Source organism: Hippocampus zosterae, chromosome 10 (genome assembly GCF_025434085.1).
Source record: "Hippocampus zosterae strain Florida chromosome 10, ASM2543408v3, whole genome shotgun sequence".
Taxonomy (NCBI): Eukaryota; Metazoa; Chordata; class Actinopteri; order Syngnathiformes; family Syngnathidae; genus Hippocampus; species Hippocampus zosterae.
The window spans coordinates 24,435,267-24,454,019 of NC_067460.1; the positions used below are offsets into that span (position 1 = coordinate 24,435,267).

Here is an 18,753-nt window from a genome sequence, read left to right on the forward strand (position 1 = left end):
AGCCCGGCGCGACCTTATCAAACGCAAGGGCGCCAGCCATCGTCGCAGTCTTATTTTGAAAGGTCGGCGCGTGCCTTTACACGCGCGCTCCCGCGTGAGTCGCTCGAGCCCGGCCGCCCGAGCTTCTTTCCCACTTTCGGACGGCGACATGAAGACAAACGAGTGACGGGCGGCGGCGGCAGCAGCAGCGCGCGCCAAGGTAAGGCCGCCGGATGACAGCTGTCAATCACGCTAGTGGCGCCGTGACGTCACGCCGCCACGTCAGGGGCCGGTTTTGCGCTTGCTCGGCAAAGGTGATTTGCCCTCAAGGGGTATATACGTCACAGTCGGATGGCGGCTTGAACGGCGGATCGCTCGTTGGATTGATCGATCGATTGATTGCCTGTTATTGTGGGTGAGTCTCAAGTGTCAGGAGGAGTTGAGCGCAGGTATCCAACACTCTCTTTTGGGCCACGATTTGGAGATACCGATGGCCGAATTGTTTGGCTTCAAGCTTTCCAAATCCTCCGAGTTGACCGCAACGCCACTCAACCGTTCTTGATGTGGAGCTTTCCCAACGGCAAATCTTCTCCAAAGTCCTTCGTGAGAGCAGCCGGATGAACGTTGGCGTACCCGAGACATTTGTAAACATCCGCTTTGAGTCTGGCAGACAAGGTCCCGGGCCGGCCCGGCGCCGACGGCTGGCGTCTGGCGCGTTTCCCCGGCCCGCGGCGGGGCGACACCGGCGCCTCGCTCTTGCCGGGCGGCTTTGACTCCGTCGCTCGAGCCGGTCGCCCGAAGGTTCGGCCGTTCCGACCCGGGCTCCTGTGTTTTGCTTTTGTCTGCCGTTTTTGCTTCCAGCCCAAAAACACAACAAAACCATGCCGGTCTATGGTTTGTTTTGTTTTTCAGGAGCAGGGATCGATCGCAAGGCTTCAAATTTAAGCACGTGGTCGGTGTCGGCAATTTCATGCCATCCGAGCGTGGCAACGTTTTGGACAAAGACTATTCCAGGTTGTAGCAATAACCGCGATAAGCCTTTTCGCCCAAAAGAGGCCAACAAAGAAGATATGGCAGCCAAATTCCCAAATTGTTCGACGCGTCGGGCGGCGTACGGGTGACGTTGTGTCACGTGACCTGATGCGGAGAACATGGGATATGTTGACCTTGTGCGCAGCATCACGGGCTCCTCATTGGCCGCAGGAGGACGAGTGGGCGGGACATCTGATGAGCACCGGACCGGGCTCTGCTCGACCTGCGGAAGCAACATGAGACTCAGGTACACAAAACACACCGCGTTGACATCCGCCGATGCGCCGCAGCCTCGCTCTATTGTGTGTGTGTGTTGGGGTGGGGGGGCTAATGGACACATTCCTCCAGTCCTGAAGGCCCAAATCTGCCACTGGTCGAAAAATGCTTGAATGGTTTGTCTCCTGAATCCATGCAGAAAATGTTTCTTGAACATCAAGCCAATAAAGCTGCGAGCTTTCCAAGCAAACAAGGTGCATTGAGCCGTTACGCTGCAGACAAGCGGGCAGCACAAGTCAAGTCAGCCCCAACTATCAATGCCTTCAAATCCAGATTTTAAAACTGTCGTGGTCCCCCCTCCACAGATTCCTCCGATGAAGGTCTTTAAACCAGCTGCTTTTTCTTTCCTTTACACGTCTTGAAATCTTGTGTTTGTTTGTGTGTTTAAAAGTGCTCAATGGAGGTTCTCGGAGTCATTTTAATGCTACTTTAGTTCTCTGCTTTGCCTGAGCGTCTTCAGCAGTTGGGTTTGTCGCTGCTCCTTGGGGTCTCTTGTGCTTTGCCTGTGTGAAGCACATCGAGTTGCTTCGTGTCCGAAGCGTGTTCGCTGACTAGTGCCGCTTTGCCTCGACCAACTGCGTCCGCCGTGACCGCCTTTTTCCACCTTTGACCGACTGTACTGCATCTCCCTTGGCCACCCGGGTTCACCCGGGCCACCTACTTCCGCCTTGACCCACTGCGAATACCCTGACTCCTTGTGTCCTATCGTTGTCGCTGTATGTCCTCAGGTGCTTCCTGATGCTCCTGACCTGCACCGCCGTTTTTGGGGTAAGTCAGGACGTCTGCGTCTCTCCCTTAGACCGGTTACGAAATGTTTAACCTTTCTTATCTCCAGCGGTGGCAAATCCAACTCCGGAAGTAAAACCCTGCCACCGTTTGGCTTTAGCCACCGGTGCTTCCACTTAACCGGCAGGTAAATGAGCTCTCTAACCCACTGGTTGGGTAGAAGCAGCGGCGGCTAAAGCCAAACTGCGGCAGGGTTTTTGCTTTGTGGACCTGAATTTGACACCTCTGCTAATATCAGACCCTGGACATACTTGAATATGCGAGACGTGGTATGTGCTACGCAAGCCCCCCTATGAGCTGTCACCTTATCGTGGTGGAAGGGCTCTGCGTTCCAATGATCCCAGGAGCCAAGTCGTCCGGGGCTTCGTGCCCCTGGCAGGGTCACCCTGGCCCAACAGGTCATGTCAAGGCACCGGACAACGTAAGGCTCGGCTCACGTGACGTCCACTAACTTTGGAAGGTGCTTTTCCTGACCATGGGCCCGAAACTCTAGTCCTTGAGGACCGCTTTCCTCCACGTTTCTGAGGTTTCCCACCTGCAACACACCCGATGGAAACGATCGGCTCATCAGCAAGTTCTGCAGGGGCCCGATAACGATCCTGATCATTTGAATCAGGTCTGTTGCAGGAAGAAAACTCGATTCAAAACATGACGGGAAAGTGGCCATCGAGGAGAGCCGTGCCAGACACCTGGTCTTGACCGTCGTTTGCGCCTGTGCACCACAGCAGCTCGGAGGATACCGGATTTGAGGCAGAACTGTCGCCCCGATGACACGGGTAAACACCTTGGCTAGATGTAGGGCTCCTTCCCCAAGGTGGATCATGGGGTCTGAGATTGGCTGGCAAGCGGTTCAGGGTGTACCCCGCCTCCTGCCCAAAGACAGCTGGGATGGGCTCCAGGGTGAGCCGATCAGAAAATGGATGGATGATACGGTGTGTCCAGTAGGACGTGCAGTGGACCGCATATACTGTAGGACACCTGTAGCAGCACGTGTCCAGCTTCTGTCGGACATACAGTATGCGGTGCGCGTAGAGGCCGCGCGTCTCGTCAAGGGGACAACGAGCGGCGGCGGCGATTCTCACATTCCTGCCGCTGATAGAAACGCTTGACTGCTAACTTGGTTGACACAACGCGGCAGGAATGCAGCCTGCAACACAAACAGCGATGCATGACGGGGATCTGGGAAGCCGACAATCTCACCATCTGACAATCAAGTCTGCCGGGAGTCGCGCTGGGCTCGCGTTGAACCCGACTCGCCGGACGTACCGCATCCTCGCGCTAAACCGCGATGCCGTCTTCACCACGAGGTCATTCCTAGGCGGTGCAATCACCAATCGTATTCATGAATCCCCGTGATGTCGTACACAATGTGGCATTGAGACGTGACCTTGTATCCACGAGGCGGCGCTGTGGCGTACGTATCCAATGTCGGCAAAGTCGGGCACGATGTCATCCTGCCAGTGATGCCGCGACGTTGTGCTCACCGGAGCCCCGGTGATGCGTCACACGTGATATCGACAATCATGTCCATGATTATTGATGACGACCTAACATGTTGCCGCCATTGCCGATGTGACCGTCTGCAGGGCGACGACAAGGAGCCGTGCGCCGGGCGAGACTGTTCCACCTGTCGATGCTTTCCGCCGAAGGGAGCCAGGGTGAGACTTCACCAACCGCACAAAACAAACAATCGCGGCTCGTCCAACCTCAAGCGGGCCTCGAGACCGCAACAAATCACATGGTGACAATCGAGGAAATCTTCTCTTTTTAGGACTCGGAACAGAGCTAACAAGGTCAGGACAGCATCCGGGAGTTAAAAGCAGAACAGAGACAGTCGTGTCCAAAACCGAGCTCGTGAAGCTCAGAAATTAGACCTGAACTTAAGAGAGTGACAAAGGAGAGGATGGTTAACATCCACAAGTTAGCCAGCCGAGTCCAGAGGTTATCCGGACCGTAAAGAACCGACTTCAAAAGCAGTTTCCCATCATTTTGTCGTGTGTGAGAGAGAGAATACAAAGAGGCCATGAAACATTTCTATGCTTTCCTTTCCTCATGGGCTTCTGTGGGAAAGCGTGGCCGCAATCTGGCCCGCGGCAAACATTCGTTGGACACCCCGGCGCCCTGACTTAAAGTCGACTTTCAGGTGATAGGAGCTGTCTCAAATGTGTGTAGGTGTGCGCGTCCGTGTGTTTGTTCTCACACACAAACAGGCGCATATACGTGATAGTTTCCACATCACCGTATTGTACGATGTCACAGAAATCAACCGTTTGTGCGTGCGTGCGCGTGAGTGTTTGTACAGCCGGGGCCCGCAGACGGGCACAGAGTGTTGCGGCAAAGCGTCTGTCTCACTGATTTCACACGTCAATAATTCCAGAGAAAGCCGGAGAGCGCAAAAACTAACAGAGATCAGACCTGTCACATCTCATCTCATGCGCGCACACACTCTGGAGTGGGGAAGGGTGGGGGTGGGGGCGGGGGTGGGGGCTCTGCCCATCCCCTTGTGGTCACTTCGGTGCGCGTCGTCACATGAATGATTGTCGTTACTGCTGTTGTTGATAATGTTGTTGATGTGAAGTCCTTGGAAGAGGACCAGGGGGAGAAATGTTGCCAAGAGCCCCGCCGTAAGCCCAACTCGAATTCCAAACAGCGACCAAGTTTCTATTTTGAAGACACAAGTCGAAATGTTTTGAAAACATGTTCACATTTTGGGAGAAAAACACGCGCATCGGAGCCCGGACGTGGATCCGTAACATGCGTGAGACGTGTTAACCACTCGACACCCTGCCGCCCAAATGCAATCATCCGATTTCAATGCAAACCATCCAAGCAGTCATCACACCCGCAGCGCTCGAGCAAACTTTCACAGTCGCTTCGTCAGCCAGCCTGACGGTGGTCTCGCGGTGTGTGAACTCGTGTTCAGAGGAGGGAGAGAAGAAGAGGCATCGGCATGACCTCGCAAACTCCGGGATGCAGTCTTGGCTGCGGGGGGGGGGGACGCGAGGAAGTCGTTCCTCCGGAGCGCGTGTGAAAACAAAAGTCCAATGGAGTCAATAAAACCGGAAAGCGGGGACAAGTACAACAAAGGAGAAAGAAATAAGAAAAAGTGAGTCGGAGCTGCTGCAGCAGGCTAGCTGACTCTCAGCAACCCGACGTGACGCAAGAACGAGACAAAGTCGTAGTCTTCGCGAAAAAACCTGTATATGTCCAAGGCCGATTTCCAACGTTGATTCTACATTCAGGCAATGCTCATTTTGTTCTACCCCCGAAGCCGACTCATTTTTAGAACGCGTATGACCTGCTGTTACTAAATGTTTGAAACGCCACTTGCGCAGCTTTGACACTTTGCTGGCTTTCCTCAGGGGTCTCCGGGGTCTCTTGGGCCTCAGGGTCCTCAGGGGCCCCCAGGCTTCCCAGGCCCGCAGGGTCCTCCAGGAGAGAAAGGCAAGCGAGGAGCCGAAGGCCCAGCAGGACCTCCGGGACCAAAAGGAGACACGGTGAATGAAGACACAGTGAACCCCGTTCATCGGAGGCGACGCAATCCAGAACTGTCCGCGATAGTTGAAGATCCGCAATAAACCCGAGCAAGACGTTCACCCTGCCCACAAACTTCAAAGGTTTTTCGTTAAACAGACTTCAAGCTAGTAAAACACACGCATATTCAAGGATTTCTATGGATCTCAACTCCCTGTCAAAGAAACGCTTGGGTCACGTGACTTTGAGGAAACAAAAGAAACAAACTGCGTCCAAGAAAAAGCACCTGACTTTGCTGTTTTGTTCTTTTACTCAGGGAGCTGTTGGTGTTCCCGGATTTCCTGGTTTAGAGGGAGTCCCGGTAGGAAGCCCTGTGTATCCCCAGGATCTTAATCTGCTGGATTGAGAAAATCTTTCCTGGATGACCATCTTTGGTTTGTTTGTGTAATCAGGGTCACCCGGGCCCAGCTGGTGGTCCTGGTTTTCCAGGTGTGGATGGATGTAATGGGACGAGAGGAAGACAGGGAAATCCTGGACTACCTGGAGAACAAGGGCCTCGTGGTGCAACGGTCAGGACCGCAGGCCGGTCTACATTTTAGGGTCACAACCAAGAACGCGTGAATCAGACCGCAACACCTCAACTGGACCACAACACATAAATTAGACCACAAGAAACCTGGCTCAAACCACAACACCTGAAATGAACCTCTTGGGTCGACACGGGGGGGGGGGGGGGGTAATTCAATAAATCGCCTGACGGGAACCACATGATCCGACCTACACCGCAACACCGGAAACCTGACATCCAAAGACGGCAACACCTGACATAGACGACATGAATTTCTCCTTTGGTAGACAAATAAAGGTTTTCTTATCTTACCTTATGATTAGACGTTGACCACGTGAGGTCTTGTGGTTCTTCTTCAGGAGCATTCAGTACATTTTCTTTTGCCTTGAGTCACGTGCAGGTCACAATATACCAGCAAAGACTCATTGGTTGATTTGCTTGATTGATTGGTTGATCGGCTAACTGGGCTTCTGTCGCAGGGCTTTCAAGGACCAAAGGGATTTCCGGGAGATGCGGCGTTCTTCTTTCTCCAGTATCCTGGAGTCCCCGTGAGTGGTCTCCACATCACACTTCCAATATTTAGCATGACCTCATCCATGGGCACGTGATGTCAATTCAACATCGATATGACATCAAAATCCAACACCAAGTTGATGATCCAATTGACGCCGCATGCCCGCTGAGTTGTCTTGTGTGCCGTTGTTGTCCCACCCACACAATCTTATGGCCCACAGGGTGACCCCGGCCTCGAGGGACTTCCTGGTCTGCCGGTGAGCTCACAATTTGCCTGTCCACCTGGCCTTCCTGTCTTTGTGGTTTCTTGCTTCTCTAACTTCCTGTCTAATCCTCATGCTGCCTGTCTGACTTCCTCTGTGTAGGGTGGACCAGGTACGAGAGGTTTAACAGGATTCTTGGGTGCTGCTGGTCCTGACGGAGTGGATGTGAGAACATTTTCATGACAAAACTCTTTCAATATCCTTTTACCAGTTAACCTTGACAGTGTCTGCGTGGGCACGCGTGTGTGTGTGCGCGTGTGCTTGCATAGGGTCTCCCTGGCCTGCCAGGTTCCAGAGGTCTGCCTGTAAGTATTGCCTCAGATGACTTTTGCTTGCATCCCTGAATGTGCAGTAGCTCTTTTTGGAGACAGAAGAGAAGAAGCGCTCAAAGAGCGGAGGAAATAAGGAATGATGCGGAGGACTTTGTTTGTATATATGTTTCAGGGCGAACGAGGTCGATCGGTGCTGGGACCGAAAGGGGATGAGGTACAAAGTAGGAACACCACAATTTGTGACAGGACAGCGGGCATTTAACTGGTGTCGTCCGCAGGGTGAACAAGGTTTACAGGGTCCCCCGGGCCCATTTGAGTATGTTGACCCCCCAGAGGAATTCTACATCAAAGGAGAGCAGGTGACTGCCCCTCAGCCATCACGCAAGAACAGTCATCTTTTCGACCGCGGCGTCGAACCTTGTGTCTTCTGTTTGTTTCGTCAGGGTGCAGCGGGGCCCAAAGGGGTTTGTGGAGCGCAAGGCCTGCCAGTAAGTCCACTCCAGGGTTCTATTGTGTCCTCCGACTGAGCTTCATCAGATCTAATTCTACCCGTCTGGACTTTCAGGGTCTGGATGTTTTCCCTGGCGTCAAGGGAGAGAAGGGAATTGTGGGACTTCCCGGACCCAGGGTGAGGCATCCTTCTTTGGTGGTCCTGCTGGCTGTGTGGAGGATGTGGAAGGGAAAGTGAGTGTTAGGATGGTGGTTGTATTGTGTCAAGAGAAGATTTCGGGCCTGATTTGCTATGGCCGGCGCACTACCGGACCGCGGCTGAACCTGACTTGGACTGAAGCTTCGCCAAAAACGCTAGTTCCTCAAAAAGTGTATTGTACTCAATCAATGGTCAAGGAGGAAGCAAGTTTCGATGAAGCCAGTCGAGCGAGAGGGCATGGAGAGGGTGAGGCGCATGACGAGCAGGGGCACTTTTAAGAGAGTCGCAACCCGACAAAAGTGTTGGCGTTGGAAATCAGACTATTTTGGGTCTTTTCCACCGTACAGCCATGAGAGGTGAGCAGCATTGCCATGGTGGTGTTCATTTACCGGTGAAGTTGAATTCCTGCTACTGTGGCTGTGGCTGTTGCTGCTTCTGCGACCGTTGGACGTGCGCAGGTCGGGTCTGTACAGCCACTTGCTGCGGACTCGGGACCCGTTCATTCAAACAAAGCGAGGCTTCCCCATGGTGATCAGTAGGAAAGATTTCTTTTGGGTCACTTGGTAGTATGTTTGTTTGACTCTTCCTTGAACACTTCTAATTCCATCGGGTCAAAGTTGATATTGTGCTCATGGTGCTGTGCCAAATGTCCAAAAAGCATCAACATTACTTATGTAAATTGCAAAACCATTCTTCACAACTTTTAACCGTGAAGATCCTGTGCGCAATATTTATGAGTACTGTAAGTGAACACTAAATGAAGTACCCCCCTCCCCCCACTCTTGGTGACATCAGCAAATGTGTCTGTGGTCTTCAGGGACTCCCGGGACGCCCTGGTCTACCTGGTTACAAAGGAGCTCAGGTGAGTAGAACGTGCACTCCCACTAAATCGCAGTTCATAGCTAACTTCCCAGCTCGGACCAGCTATGTCAAAAATGACGGATGTGCAGCGCCGGCACAAGAATTGTTGGGTCCAGAAAGCATATGTGATTGTGTTACAGGGCGCTAGAGGAAGCTCTGGTCTTCCAGGTTTGATCGGACAAGAAGGTCCAAAGGTCAGTGATGGGTTCAAACACCCTCTGCTTGTTATGGAGATGAATCACGGGTGGCATATGATGATACCCGTTGCTTCTGTTCCCAGGGCGTGATGGGAGATCCTGGTCTGAAAGGCCAACCTCGGGAAATTGTCATCACCCTTTTGGGTAGATGTCCACATCCATAGAGGCACCTATCCATTTTCCTCAGGTCTGACTGTTGACACCAGATGTCCATTTGTCCTCAAGGTGACGCTGGAGATCCAGGGACTCCGGGACTGACAGGACCTCCGGGAGATCGTGGATTCATGGGACCGCAAGGGCCCCGAGGATCCCCTGGTAGATCCATACCAGGTCAGAGCACAGCAGCGCTATCATTGCATGACTTTTCACGAGAGCCATTCGACTCGTTCAGGAATTGTACTTGACCGACAATTTTTTTCTGAATTCTGATTAGGGCCAGCAGGTATGATGGGAGCGAGGGGGACTCCTGGAAGCAGAGGTGACAAAGGAGATCCGGGTCAGGTTATCACAGATCAAGCATTACCTGGAGAAACGGGAAGACCTGGCAGCCCGGGCCCCAGAGGTTCAAAAGGCCAACCTGGGATGCCAGGTAGACTGGTGTTTGTTTAGGAAAACAATACTTCCTCCTTCCACTATGCGGGCATTTCAGTTTTGTTTTGCTTTGTTTTCCCCTACAGGCTTTTACTGCCTTCCGGGAGTGCCAGGAGAATCTGGAGAACCTGGTGAATCAGGGCCTTCTGGCCCACCGGGTGATCGCGGATTCAAAGGTTAGTGTTGAGGCTACGCTGATTCCCTTCATTCATGTAAAATGTGGAGCAAGATGCAACAGCATGTGTTTTGGGGCAGGGCGCCAAGGTGAATGCTTGTGTGGTCCTCCATTTATGAGGACGGGAGCCCCAGGCCCAGTGGGGAAGCCCGGTTTGGCGGGGTATCCAGGGTCCCCTGGAGTTCAAGGTCCAAGAGGGGAGACAGGCTGCGTGGGAGACCCGGGTGTGACTGGACAGCCGGTAAGGAAACGTTTGGCCCAAATGGGGTCCCAAGTTGGGTACCTTAATTGGAGCAGGCAGGGTCTTAAATACTTAAAAAAAATAAAAACTTTTGAACACTCTAAATTGTCCCTAGGTGTGAGTGTGAGTGCGAATGGCTGTTCGTCTCTGTGTGCCCTGCGATTGGCTGGCAACCGATTCAGGGTGTCCCCCGCCTACTGCCCGGAGACAGCTGGGATAGGCTCCAGCACCCCCCGCGACCCTAGTTAGGATCAAGCGGTTCGGAAGATGAATGAATGAATGAATGAATAAAAAGTTGACTCTCTTTGCCAGGTTTTTTGAACTCCAGGAAATGTTCAAATTTCTTCTCTTGAGCTACTGAGTGGTTGTTTGATTGATGGACTGGTTTGCAGGGCCTTGGTGGATTACCTGGTGTCAAAGGGTTCAAAGGTCAAAAAGGAGACTTCATTGTGGTAGAAATCAAAGGCAAGTTGACTGACTTTGACCTCCAGGTTGACATGGATATTGATATCGAGTCATGTGAACGTGGTTGAGCTCTCAAAAAATCTTGTCAGAGTGTGGATGATCAAGACCTGAAGATTGTGTGAAGTGATAAAACCACATCTGCATGTTGCACTAACCAAACATTTGTTCCCAGGTGAGAAGGGCGCAAGAGGTGAGCCGGGTCTTGCAGGTAGACAAGGTTTCCCTGGGAGAAGAGGCCAGGATGGACTCCCAGGAGTCCCCGGAAGCCCTGGACCTCAGGTCTTTGGCTCTCGCTCCTACAGTCATTGAAGCATCAAATAATTCCACAAAGTCCTATGCGCTTGTTGAGTCCGCAGACAAGAGGACCTGACGATGAAAACTCTCCCCTCCTTTGCATGTTGAGTTTTTCTGCTTACCTTACATTTGTTTACAGGGAGAAAGTACCTCCGGTTCTCTGGGGGACAGAGGCCTGAAGGGTCTCCCTGGCCCCAAAGGACTAACTGGACCCACTGGACCCCAGGGATCCGGTGTGGTTGGAGCAATAGGAAATCGGGGGGATCCAGGATCCCCGGGACTTCCGGGTTTCGCTGGCTTCCCTGGCCTGAAAGGTGCTCAAGGTAAAGCTCAGTTTGATTACAAAAGTTGTCGGCAAAAAAAAAAAGTCAATGCCGTTGGCACCGTAGGACTGATGACTCAACTCTCCATAGGCGAAACACTTCCTTGTATACCCAGAAACCCTGGAGCCCCAGGACAGAAAGGGGAGGCCGGAGATACAGGTGAACCCAATCGTGATGGTCTTCCGTCAAGTTTTTGTTCACCTGTCTATCTGACATACTGTTGAACTGCCCAGGCCTCAGAGGGCTTCCTGGTCCTCCTGGTTTCAATGGATTCACTGGACCCGATGGACCTAAAGGGGAAAAAGGACAGTCTGGACTTCCTGGACCACAGGGACTAGCAGGTACCGCTGCATTTGTACCACACTTTTGTCCAGTAGCTCCAGGATAACAGTTGACAACTTGTCTGCCTCTACAAGGACCACGAGGTCTTGTTGGAGATATTGGAGTTGAAGGGCCTGAAGGCTTCAGTTTTGCCGGAGAGCCAGGTACTGTCTTGTCTAAGATGGGTAATTTCATAGAAAGGAGATGACTGTATTGCAAAGTTAATGCGGAATGCATAGCCCCAATCAGCGAGTGGAGATAAAGGCACATATGCCCCAGACAAATGTACAGGAATCTCTGATGACTGCCCCTACCCTCTTCACATGTGGAAAGTCACAAATTTACCACTGCGCTCCTTCAGCACTTGTGCATGTTTTTTTCTGTGCGTACCAGGTTCTCCGGGTGCACCGGGCACTCCTGGGCTGAGAGGACCAGCTGGTGAGTCTTATGTGGGGACCTCAGGACCCGTTGGCTTTCCAGGGTTAGTGGGCTCTCTGGGACCTAAAGGAGTCCCAGGCCAAACTGGCAACCAGGGTTTCCAAGGTGAGGCCAAAATCTGAAATCCAAATGCTGGCTCTATTGCTGTGGGACTTATTCCCGACCTTTCCCTCCATAAATGCACACAAATGCTGTGACCCGAACCAGCCCCTCTCCATGATCATCACAATTGTTGATGCAGTTGTCAAGATTTATGTGTCTGCACATGAAACATTGGTGTTCTTATCACATGTTCTCGTCATCTTCAGGGGTCCCAGGTCTGCCCGGAGTTCCAGGGCCTAAGGGCCAAAGAGGACAGGATGGGGCACCGGGCAATAATGGTTCCCCCGGGCCCATCTCTGATCTGTGCCAAAAAGGAAAACCTGGTCCCACAGGCCCTCCCGGTCCACAAGGAGCTACTGGCCCCTCTGGTAATGTGTGATCTGAAGCAACGTCCTGATGTCATGGCTCTTGTTTCACCATGAGCGCTTGTGATCCAAGTCAGGGACATCTGACCTTGAGACTTCTTCTCCCCTATGTGGTTTTGCTCAGGATGTTTTGGGGAGAAAGGTGATATGGGAGAACCAGGATCACCAGGGTATGGCCCCCGCGGCCCTGTGGGCAAACCAGGGTCTCCTGGTTTTCCTGGGTATCCGGGACTTCCGGGCCCTCCTGGTCCCAGTGGAGAATCTGGATTTGCTGGGCGGGATGGACAGAAAGGTAAGCAGCCTCCTGGTAGCATCAACTTTTTCGTCAGTAAGCCGTTTGTCAGTCTAACAATTAGGAGTGCCTCGAGGTCATCGCTGTGAAGGGGGAACTCAAAGGGCTTTCGGACCCATCTAAGTTCATATGGTACCCACGTGTCATTGTCATCTCACAATCAGGTCTGACGGGACCCCTTGGTAAAAACGGTGTCCAAGGAGAGCAAGGATTGATTGGGTTCCCAGGATATCCAGGGAGGACAGGAGAGAGAGGACCTGATGGACAAGATGGCAGGCCAGGATGTCAAGGTCCCAAAGGAGAGAAGGGTAAACACTGCTACCATTACACGCACGAAAACAAATCATACTAATATCAGGCAGCACAGTGCCTTCAAGTTCAGTGGTTGGGGGTTCGAATCCGGTTGTTCTCCCCACCCAGGTTTGATCCGAACACACAAGCTTCCTCCCGCATTCCAAAAAACAAAAAACCTCTCTATTGTGTGAATATGCCGACCGGTCCAGGGTGTACCATGAAGTCAGCTGGGAAAGGCATTAGCTCATTTTTGACCATGATAGTAGAAGCAGTATCCGAAACGGATGGGTGCATAGACACATCAAACAAAAGCTTCATCGATCGACGTTGCGTCTTCTTGTTGTGGTCCTGCAGGCTGTAAAGGGTACCCGGGACCGACCGGGGAGACAGTGGGTGTCCCTATCAAAGGTGAAAGAGGAAAGCCTGGTCCGCCCGGTGTCAATGGCTTCCCCGGTGCACGAGGTTAGACTGAAGTGAAGCATTTAGGCGTAATAGGAACGTTTTGAGACAGACTGAATGAGTGTTTCAGGCAGAGAACTTCTGTTTTTTTTTTTGCATTGCCAGGAAATAAGGGCGCACAAGGACTTTTGGGCAAGCCTGGGCCCCCAGGCACCAACATGCCGCCGGGCATCCGCGGGACGCCGGGCCCACAAGGGTCTTTAGGCAAACCGGGGCCTTCTGGAGGACCTGGGCCTCCTGGACCTTCCGGTTTTCTTGGCTTCCCTGGAGAACCAGGAGACCCAGTAAGATGAGAGAAGAACATGTTCATTAAGTAGGGTTAGGCAACACACATCGCAGATATGTTGTATCTTCCAAACAACACAACTAACATTCAAGGCTGAAAACGCCAAACTACAGCCCCTCCATAGTTGCTTCGTCAGTCACAAATTGATTGGATTTGATTGGATCTCGCACATAATTGCATTGCATTTTGGGTGTTAAGTATTCAGATGTGTGAAGGTGTTTGCCACGTATTTGGAAACATAATGCCCAAGTATGTAAAAAAAAAAAACAAGGGATTTGTCCCCGGTTGTATGATAAGATAAGATATCCTTTATTTGTCCCACAATGGGGAAATTTACATGTGGGCTTAGGATTCAAATTAGTTTGCGCTCTTCCTACTCCGGCAGACCGGCACTAGATGGTCGGTTTCAATTAATATATTCATCAAACTATTCAGTATGGGCTATTTCAACTTTCTTTGTGGTTTTCTTGTATTGCACGTCCAAAATGAGAAGTTCAGTCTATCACGTACATCTGATGAAAATCAGGATGTCTACAAAATAGCGATGTTGTCATACAGGGTGAGCAAGGATGCCCTGGGAGGCCCGGAGAACGTGGTCGACGAGGACCTCCTGGGTCCAAAGGTACGGTACTGCACATCTTCCTGACACCATGACACAGCTGTTTAGCATTTGTCAAAATTCTGCTTTAATGTATCAGGTGATCAAGGAGAGTCACGCAGTAGACCTGGTTTACCTGGAGACAGGGGGCCTCCTGGAGCCCCGGGACCTCGAGGTGAGGTTCTAGCACCAGAAACCTTTGTAATCATTTCCATCAACATGAATTAGAAAACCACTAACTAAATTGTTCCTCATCAGGTGCTTCTGGAGCTCGAGGTGATCCAGGAGCACCTGGGTTCATCGGAGAGCCAGGTCAGATAGGCTGCAAAGGAGATCTCGGACAGCCTGGGGAGCAAGGAGCACCAGGTACAGGGTCCTAGCTCTAAAGTCTTCATGTGCTGCTCAGGCTACTCATCACAGGCACGAAGCGGTCATGCTGCTGTTTCTTAAAAGCAATCTTGAAGCAATTTTCAAGTCCTGGCAAACAGAACAAAACTCTTAACTCGTCCTTTCCGTTCATCAGGTGTGATTGGACCCCCAGGCCCCAGAGGCCGACAAGGGGTTCCAGGTCTTCCTGGCAACGCGGGGGCCGATGGTCCCCCTGGATCGTACGGTGTCTCGGGACTCCGAGGTGGGCATGGCTAGTTTTGTTTTCGTTTTGACAGCTGTGTAACTATTAATTCCATACTCAACCGTTGGAACAGGTCCTCCAGGACCACTGGGACTTCACGGCCTGGATGGACTAAAGGGGGTGAAAGGGGACATTGGCAGCAGAGGTGTGTGGATCAACGAGATGACAACCGCTGTACCAAAGTACCTTAACGTACAACAGACTTTGTCTGTTCACGTTATATCTTTCATTTCTTCAGCAACATTTGTCAACTCTCCTGTGCTGTCTCTTCAGGTCTCAGTGTTCCTGGTCCCCAAGGTTCTCAAGGTCTTCCGGGAGATAAAGGCCCCCTTGGTCCTCCGGGTCTCCCAGGTTCATCACAGCATGGACCTCCGGGACCCAAAGGCCCTTCAGGATCTAGAGGTTGGTGATCGAGGCCTCTAGTTTCCCTGAGCCTGATAAGGATGTTGGCTACTTGTGTTCAGGTACTCACTCGCTCTTCATTTACATGTCCAGGGACACAAGGACAAATTGGACCTTCGGGTGCATCCGGACCTGACTGTAAAACCCCGCCCTCTGGGATTTCAGGAGATCCTGGCGAACCCGGGCCAGATGGAGAGCCAGGTCAGAGGAGAAGTAACTTTTGTGAAAAGTTGAGAGTTGATCAGTGCCCTGACTGACCTCAGACTACCTTTCAGGTTACCTTGGCGAGATGGGCCGTGCGGGTCCTAACCCTCCAGTGCCTGGCGATGATGGGGATAACGGGGGCAACGGATGCCCGGGTCCAAAGGGAGACAAAGGACTTCCAGGGCCCAAGGGACAAGCAGGCATCGGTGGATTGCCAGGTTTAAAAGGTGACTGAGTGGTCATAGTTTTGGGCTAAGGCTGCTGTAGTCCTGGCCCTCCTGAGGCTGCGATGGGTCTTTGCATTTTGAAAATCTGTGCCAACAGGAGAGCGAGGTTCAATGGGTCTGATGGGGATACCTGGAAATGCGGGCCCAAGAGGTTTCCCGGGACCAACTGGACCTCTTGGGTCGCAGGGTTGTACTGGTCAGGAGGGTCCAAAGGGGGAGAGAGGCAGAGTTTTCCCTTGCCCCACTTACCCTTCACCCCAACCGGGCCTTCCAGGACCTTCCGGGCTACCGGGTCTTCCAGGAAGTACTGGTTTTCCGGGAGACAGTGGCCTCAAGGGACTCAAAGGTGAGACGCTACGAGACATGGCCCTATACAGGGTCAGCGTTGGCATGATTTTGACGACGGCTGATGTTATGCCACAGGTAAGAAGGGGGATGCCGGGTGTGTGGGTCCCCAAGGCCCTCGGGGGCCTCCGGGACCTGTTGGGGAGCCAGGTCGCCGAGGCCCAGAGGGGGAGAGCGGTGAGATGGGAGCAAAAGGTAAGATGGAAAGTTTACATGTTCACACAAGACTCAGACTAGACCCGACTATTAGCCCTCAAGTTCGTATTACAACCAAATAATAGATGTGGCGTCTCGAAATGTTGATTGCCGAGAACACCTGAGGTCGCAGTTTCTCGCCAGATGTGTGAGAATCAGTCGCCAGCCGCAATTTGTTTGCGGCTTTCTTGTCGCGTTGGGCTGGGGCAGGGCGCCCAAAAGTTATTCTCCGACAAAGATGTTAGTGACTGACCTGACTTCATGTGCTCAGGTGATCCCGGTTTGACCGGAGACCGTGGAGCCCCTGGACCATCCAAACCCTTGAACGCGGGCTTCCTAATGGTCATCCACAGCCAGTCCAGAGCGCCTCCATCGTGTCCGCAGGGGATGCAAACTCTGTGGGTGGGATACAGCCTGTTGTACCTGGAAGGCCAGGAGAAGGCGCACACTCAGGACCTCGGTACTCGCCTGATCACGCTTAGTTTAGTTTAGTTTTAGAGCACACAATCTCACGATAAGATGGGGGGGGGGGGGGGGGGAAGAAAAGCTGTGCGGAAGACAATGGCGCGGCGGCCGCAACGTGGCGCTTTGTTTTGCTGCCGTGTAAGCGCGCTTGTTGTGTTGCAGGCCAGGCGGGCTCGTGCATGCGCGTCTTCTCCACCATGCCCTTCGCCTCGTGCAACATGGGAAGGTGCTCGTACGCCGGCCGCAACGACAAATCCTACTGGCTGTCGGCCACGGCCGCCGTGCCCGCCCTGCCCGTGGCCGGAGCCTCCATCGAAGAGCACATCAGCCGCTGCGCCGTTTGCGAGGCGCCCTCCGCCCCCGCGGCCCTGCACAGCCAGTCGTCCAGCCGCCCTCCGTGCCCTCCCGACTGGACCAGCCTGTGGACCGGCTATTCCTTCCTCATGGTGGGTGGCTCTCCTTTTTCCATTCCGAGTTCGGCGCTGCGCAATAAATTGGAAACCGATTAAGTGGGAGAGCAACGACATAGCCCGCGCGGCGCGGCGCCACCTTGAGCGTTTTGACGCGTTTCCTGAGCTATTGTGCCTTCAAACGGCCCTACGGCGGCACCAAGCGCTGGCGCGATGGAGACCGCACTTGGGACCTTTCATGCCATGGCGGTGAACGAGCCAATAGGCTGCCGAGGCGGTTGCGGTTCAGACCAGAACGTTCCAGCGGTGCCTTTGAACAAAAGGGCAAAACTCTTGTGAGACGAGCGGCGCTTTTGCGACACTCTCGTGAGCGTGAAGTGGTTAGTTCTGGAGCTATTTTCCAACCCCCTTCAATGGTCCATCGCCGGTGTAAAAAAAAAAAGAGACGTCCTGCTAACCGCCAGGCGAAGGCGTCGGTGGGGCGCCGTGATAGATGGCAACCACCTGCTGGCGCTCGGTCGTCACAACAAGTCTGCAGCTGCTGTGGCCCAACGGCGCCCCCTTCCGTCGGAGGGCGAGCCTGTTCAATTGTGACTCCAATCTTTCCGCGTCGCGGGTTTGAACTCGGGCGAGCACAAGCAGGGCATTGTGACCTGCTTTCCGTCATCTCATCTGAAAAGAACACGGCAAAAAGACCACACTCGTCCTCGTGTGAGTCTTGTTCGTGAATTTGGGACGTTTGTATTGAGGAGACGCACACACGAGCGCAAGGTCGCCACCCCCAAAATGAGAAGCAACGTTTCATAGGATCAAGGGGGAGCCAACGAGGACTAACGATCACCGGTTCGACACAAAGCAGGCTCAATTCCGTATCATTCTTGTCCAGAGGTGAAAATGAATCCCCCAGTTGACAAGACGAACAAATTCGTGGAGAAGCGCATTGTTTTACTTCAAATGATCCAAATGCAGGAAATGTCGCCAAGATCGGTCGTCCGACGTGAAAGCAGTCCGACGAGGTTTTGATTTGTGAAATGAGACGTTTGAGACGGGCAGCTTTTACTTTGCAAATCGCTCATCAACATTTTGCAGGCCATTTCCCGAGCGATATTCTGGACCAAACCGAAAAAGGGAACACGGCTCAATTGAGAAGGTCCCGTTTTGGGATCAACGGGGTAGAAATCGAAAACAACTTTTGGGGAAAGATTAATGGACATTGTTTTCTGATTTATAAATTGGAAATATTTTCAGCCGATGAGGAAAAAAAATGCATTTTTGTTGTTGTTATCTGGTCCAGTTTCAGAAGAGCTGGGAATGATAAACGATTGTGTTTCAATCGACGCCTTCGTCGCTCGGAAAAAGTTGCAGTTGGGAGCGGCCGGCCGGGCTGACATTTGTGTTTTTGTTTGCCGCCCGATCCCCAGCACACGGGCGCCGGCGACGAGGGCGGCGGTCAGTCCCTGACGTCGTCGGGCAGTTGCCTGCGGGACTTCCGGCCGCAGCCCTTCGTGGAGTGCCAGGGCCCGCGGGGTACGTGCCACTACTTTGCCAACATCTACAGCTTCTGGCTGACGGCGCCCGACGCCGAGGCCCGCCGGCCCGCCGCCAACGTGGGACGCTGCAACGTCTGCATCAAGGTGGCCCCGCCCCCGCCCTGAAGGCCAACAGCGAACGCCTGCCTCCGATGATGACGACTTCAAATGAATTAAAAACGTTTTTAAACACCACACAAAAAGCGGGGTGGGGTCTCTTTTGGATGTCCT

General features: G+C 52.8%; 1 protein-coding gene and 1 long non-coding RNA gene across 3 annotated transcripts; one reads left to right on the top strand and one right to left on the bottom strand.

Annotated features, from left to right (window-relative positions):
• The first annotated feature begins 143 nt into the window (after window positions 1-143).
• On the top strand, window positions 144-18,648 carry col4a4 (collagen, type IV, alpha 4). 2 transcript variants are annotated; one of them, XM_052078729.1, is made up of 47 exons: window positions 144-199; window positions 1,157-1,258; window positions 2,016-2,055; window positions 3,660-3,731; window positions 5,436-5,570; window positions 5,864-5,908; window positions 6,000-6,116; window positions 6,595-6,663; window positions 6,850-6,885; window positions 6,994-7,056; window positions 7,161-7,196; window positions 7,336-7,377; window positions 7,442-7,522; window positions 7,607-7,651; window positions 7,729-7,791; window positions 8,630-8,674; window positions 8,814-8,867; window positions 8,954-9,014; window positions 9,096-9,200; window positions 9,304-9,459; window positions 9,548-9,637; window positions 9,717-9,877; window positions 10,270-10,342; window positions 10,515-10,621; window positions 10,776-10,959; window positions 11,050-11,118; window positions 11,193-11,300; window positions 11,376-11,444; window positions 11,674-11,823; window positions 12,027-12,188; window positions 12,310-12,477; window positions 12,642-12,785; window positions 13,126-13,233; window positions 13,336-13,514; window positions 14,075-14,138; window positions 14,215-14,289; window positions 14,373-14,480; window positions 14,638-14,745; window positions 14,819-14,890; window positions 15,019-15,147; window positions 15,241-15,348; window positions 15,423-15,578; window positions 15,676-15,924; window positions 16,002-16,118; window positions 16,390-16,578; window positions 16,746-17,029; window positions 18,415-18,648. In XM_052078729.1, exons 2-47 carry the CDS (start codon window positions 1,248-1,250, stop codon window positions 18,646-18,648), a joined length of 4,941 nt encoding a protein of 1,646 aa, XP_051934689.1. In that variant the 5' UTR covers window positions 144-199; window positions 1,157-1,247. The 2 variants fall into 2 exon arrangements, with proteins under 2 accessions (XP_051934689.1, XP_051934688.1); XM_052078728.1 differs by lacking the exon at window positions 144-199 and having other exon boundaries at window positions 1,131-1,258.
• LOC127609089 (uncharacterized) lies at window positions 1,109-18,421 on the bottom strand. The gene is made up of 3 exons (XR_007964468.1): window positions 17,498-18,421; window positions 16,372-16,541; window positions 1,109-1,234 (listed from the first exon to the last, which is right to left on the bottom strand). It is a non-coding gene; the product is annotated as an uncharacterized LOC127609089 (long non-coding RNA).
• Window positions 18,649-18,753: the final 105 nt, after the last annotated feature.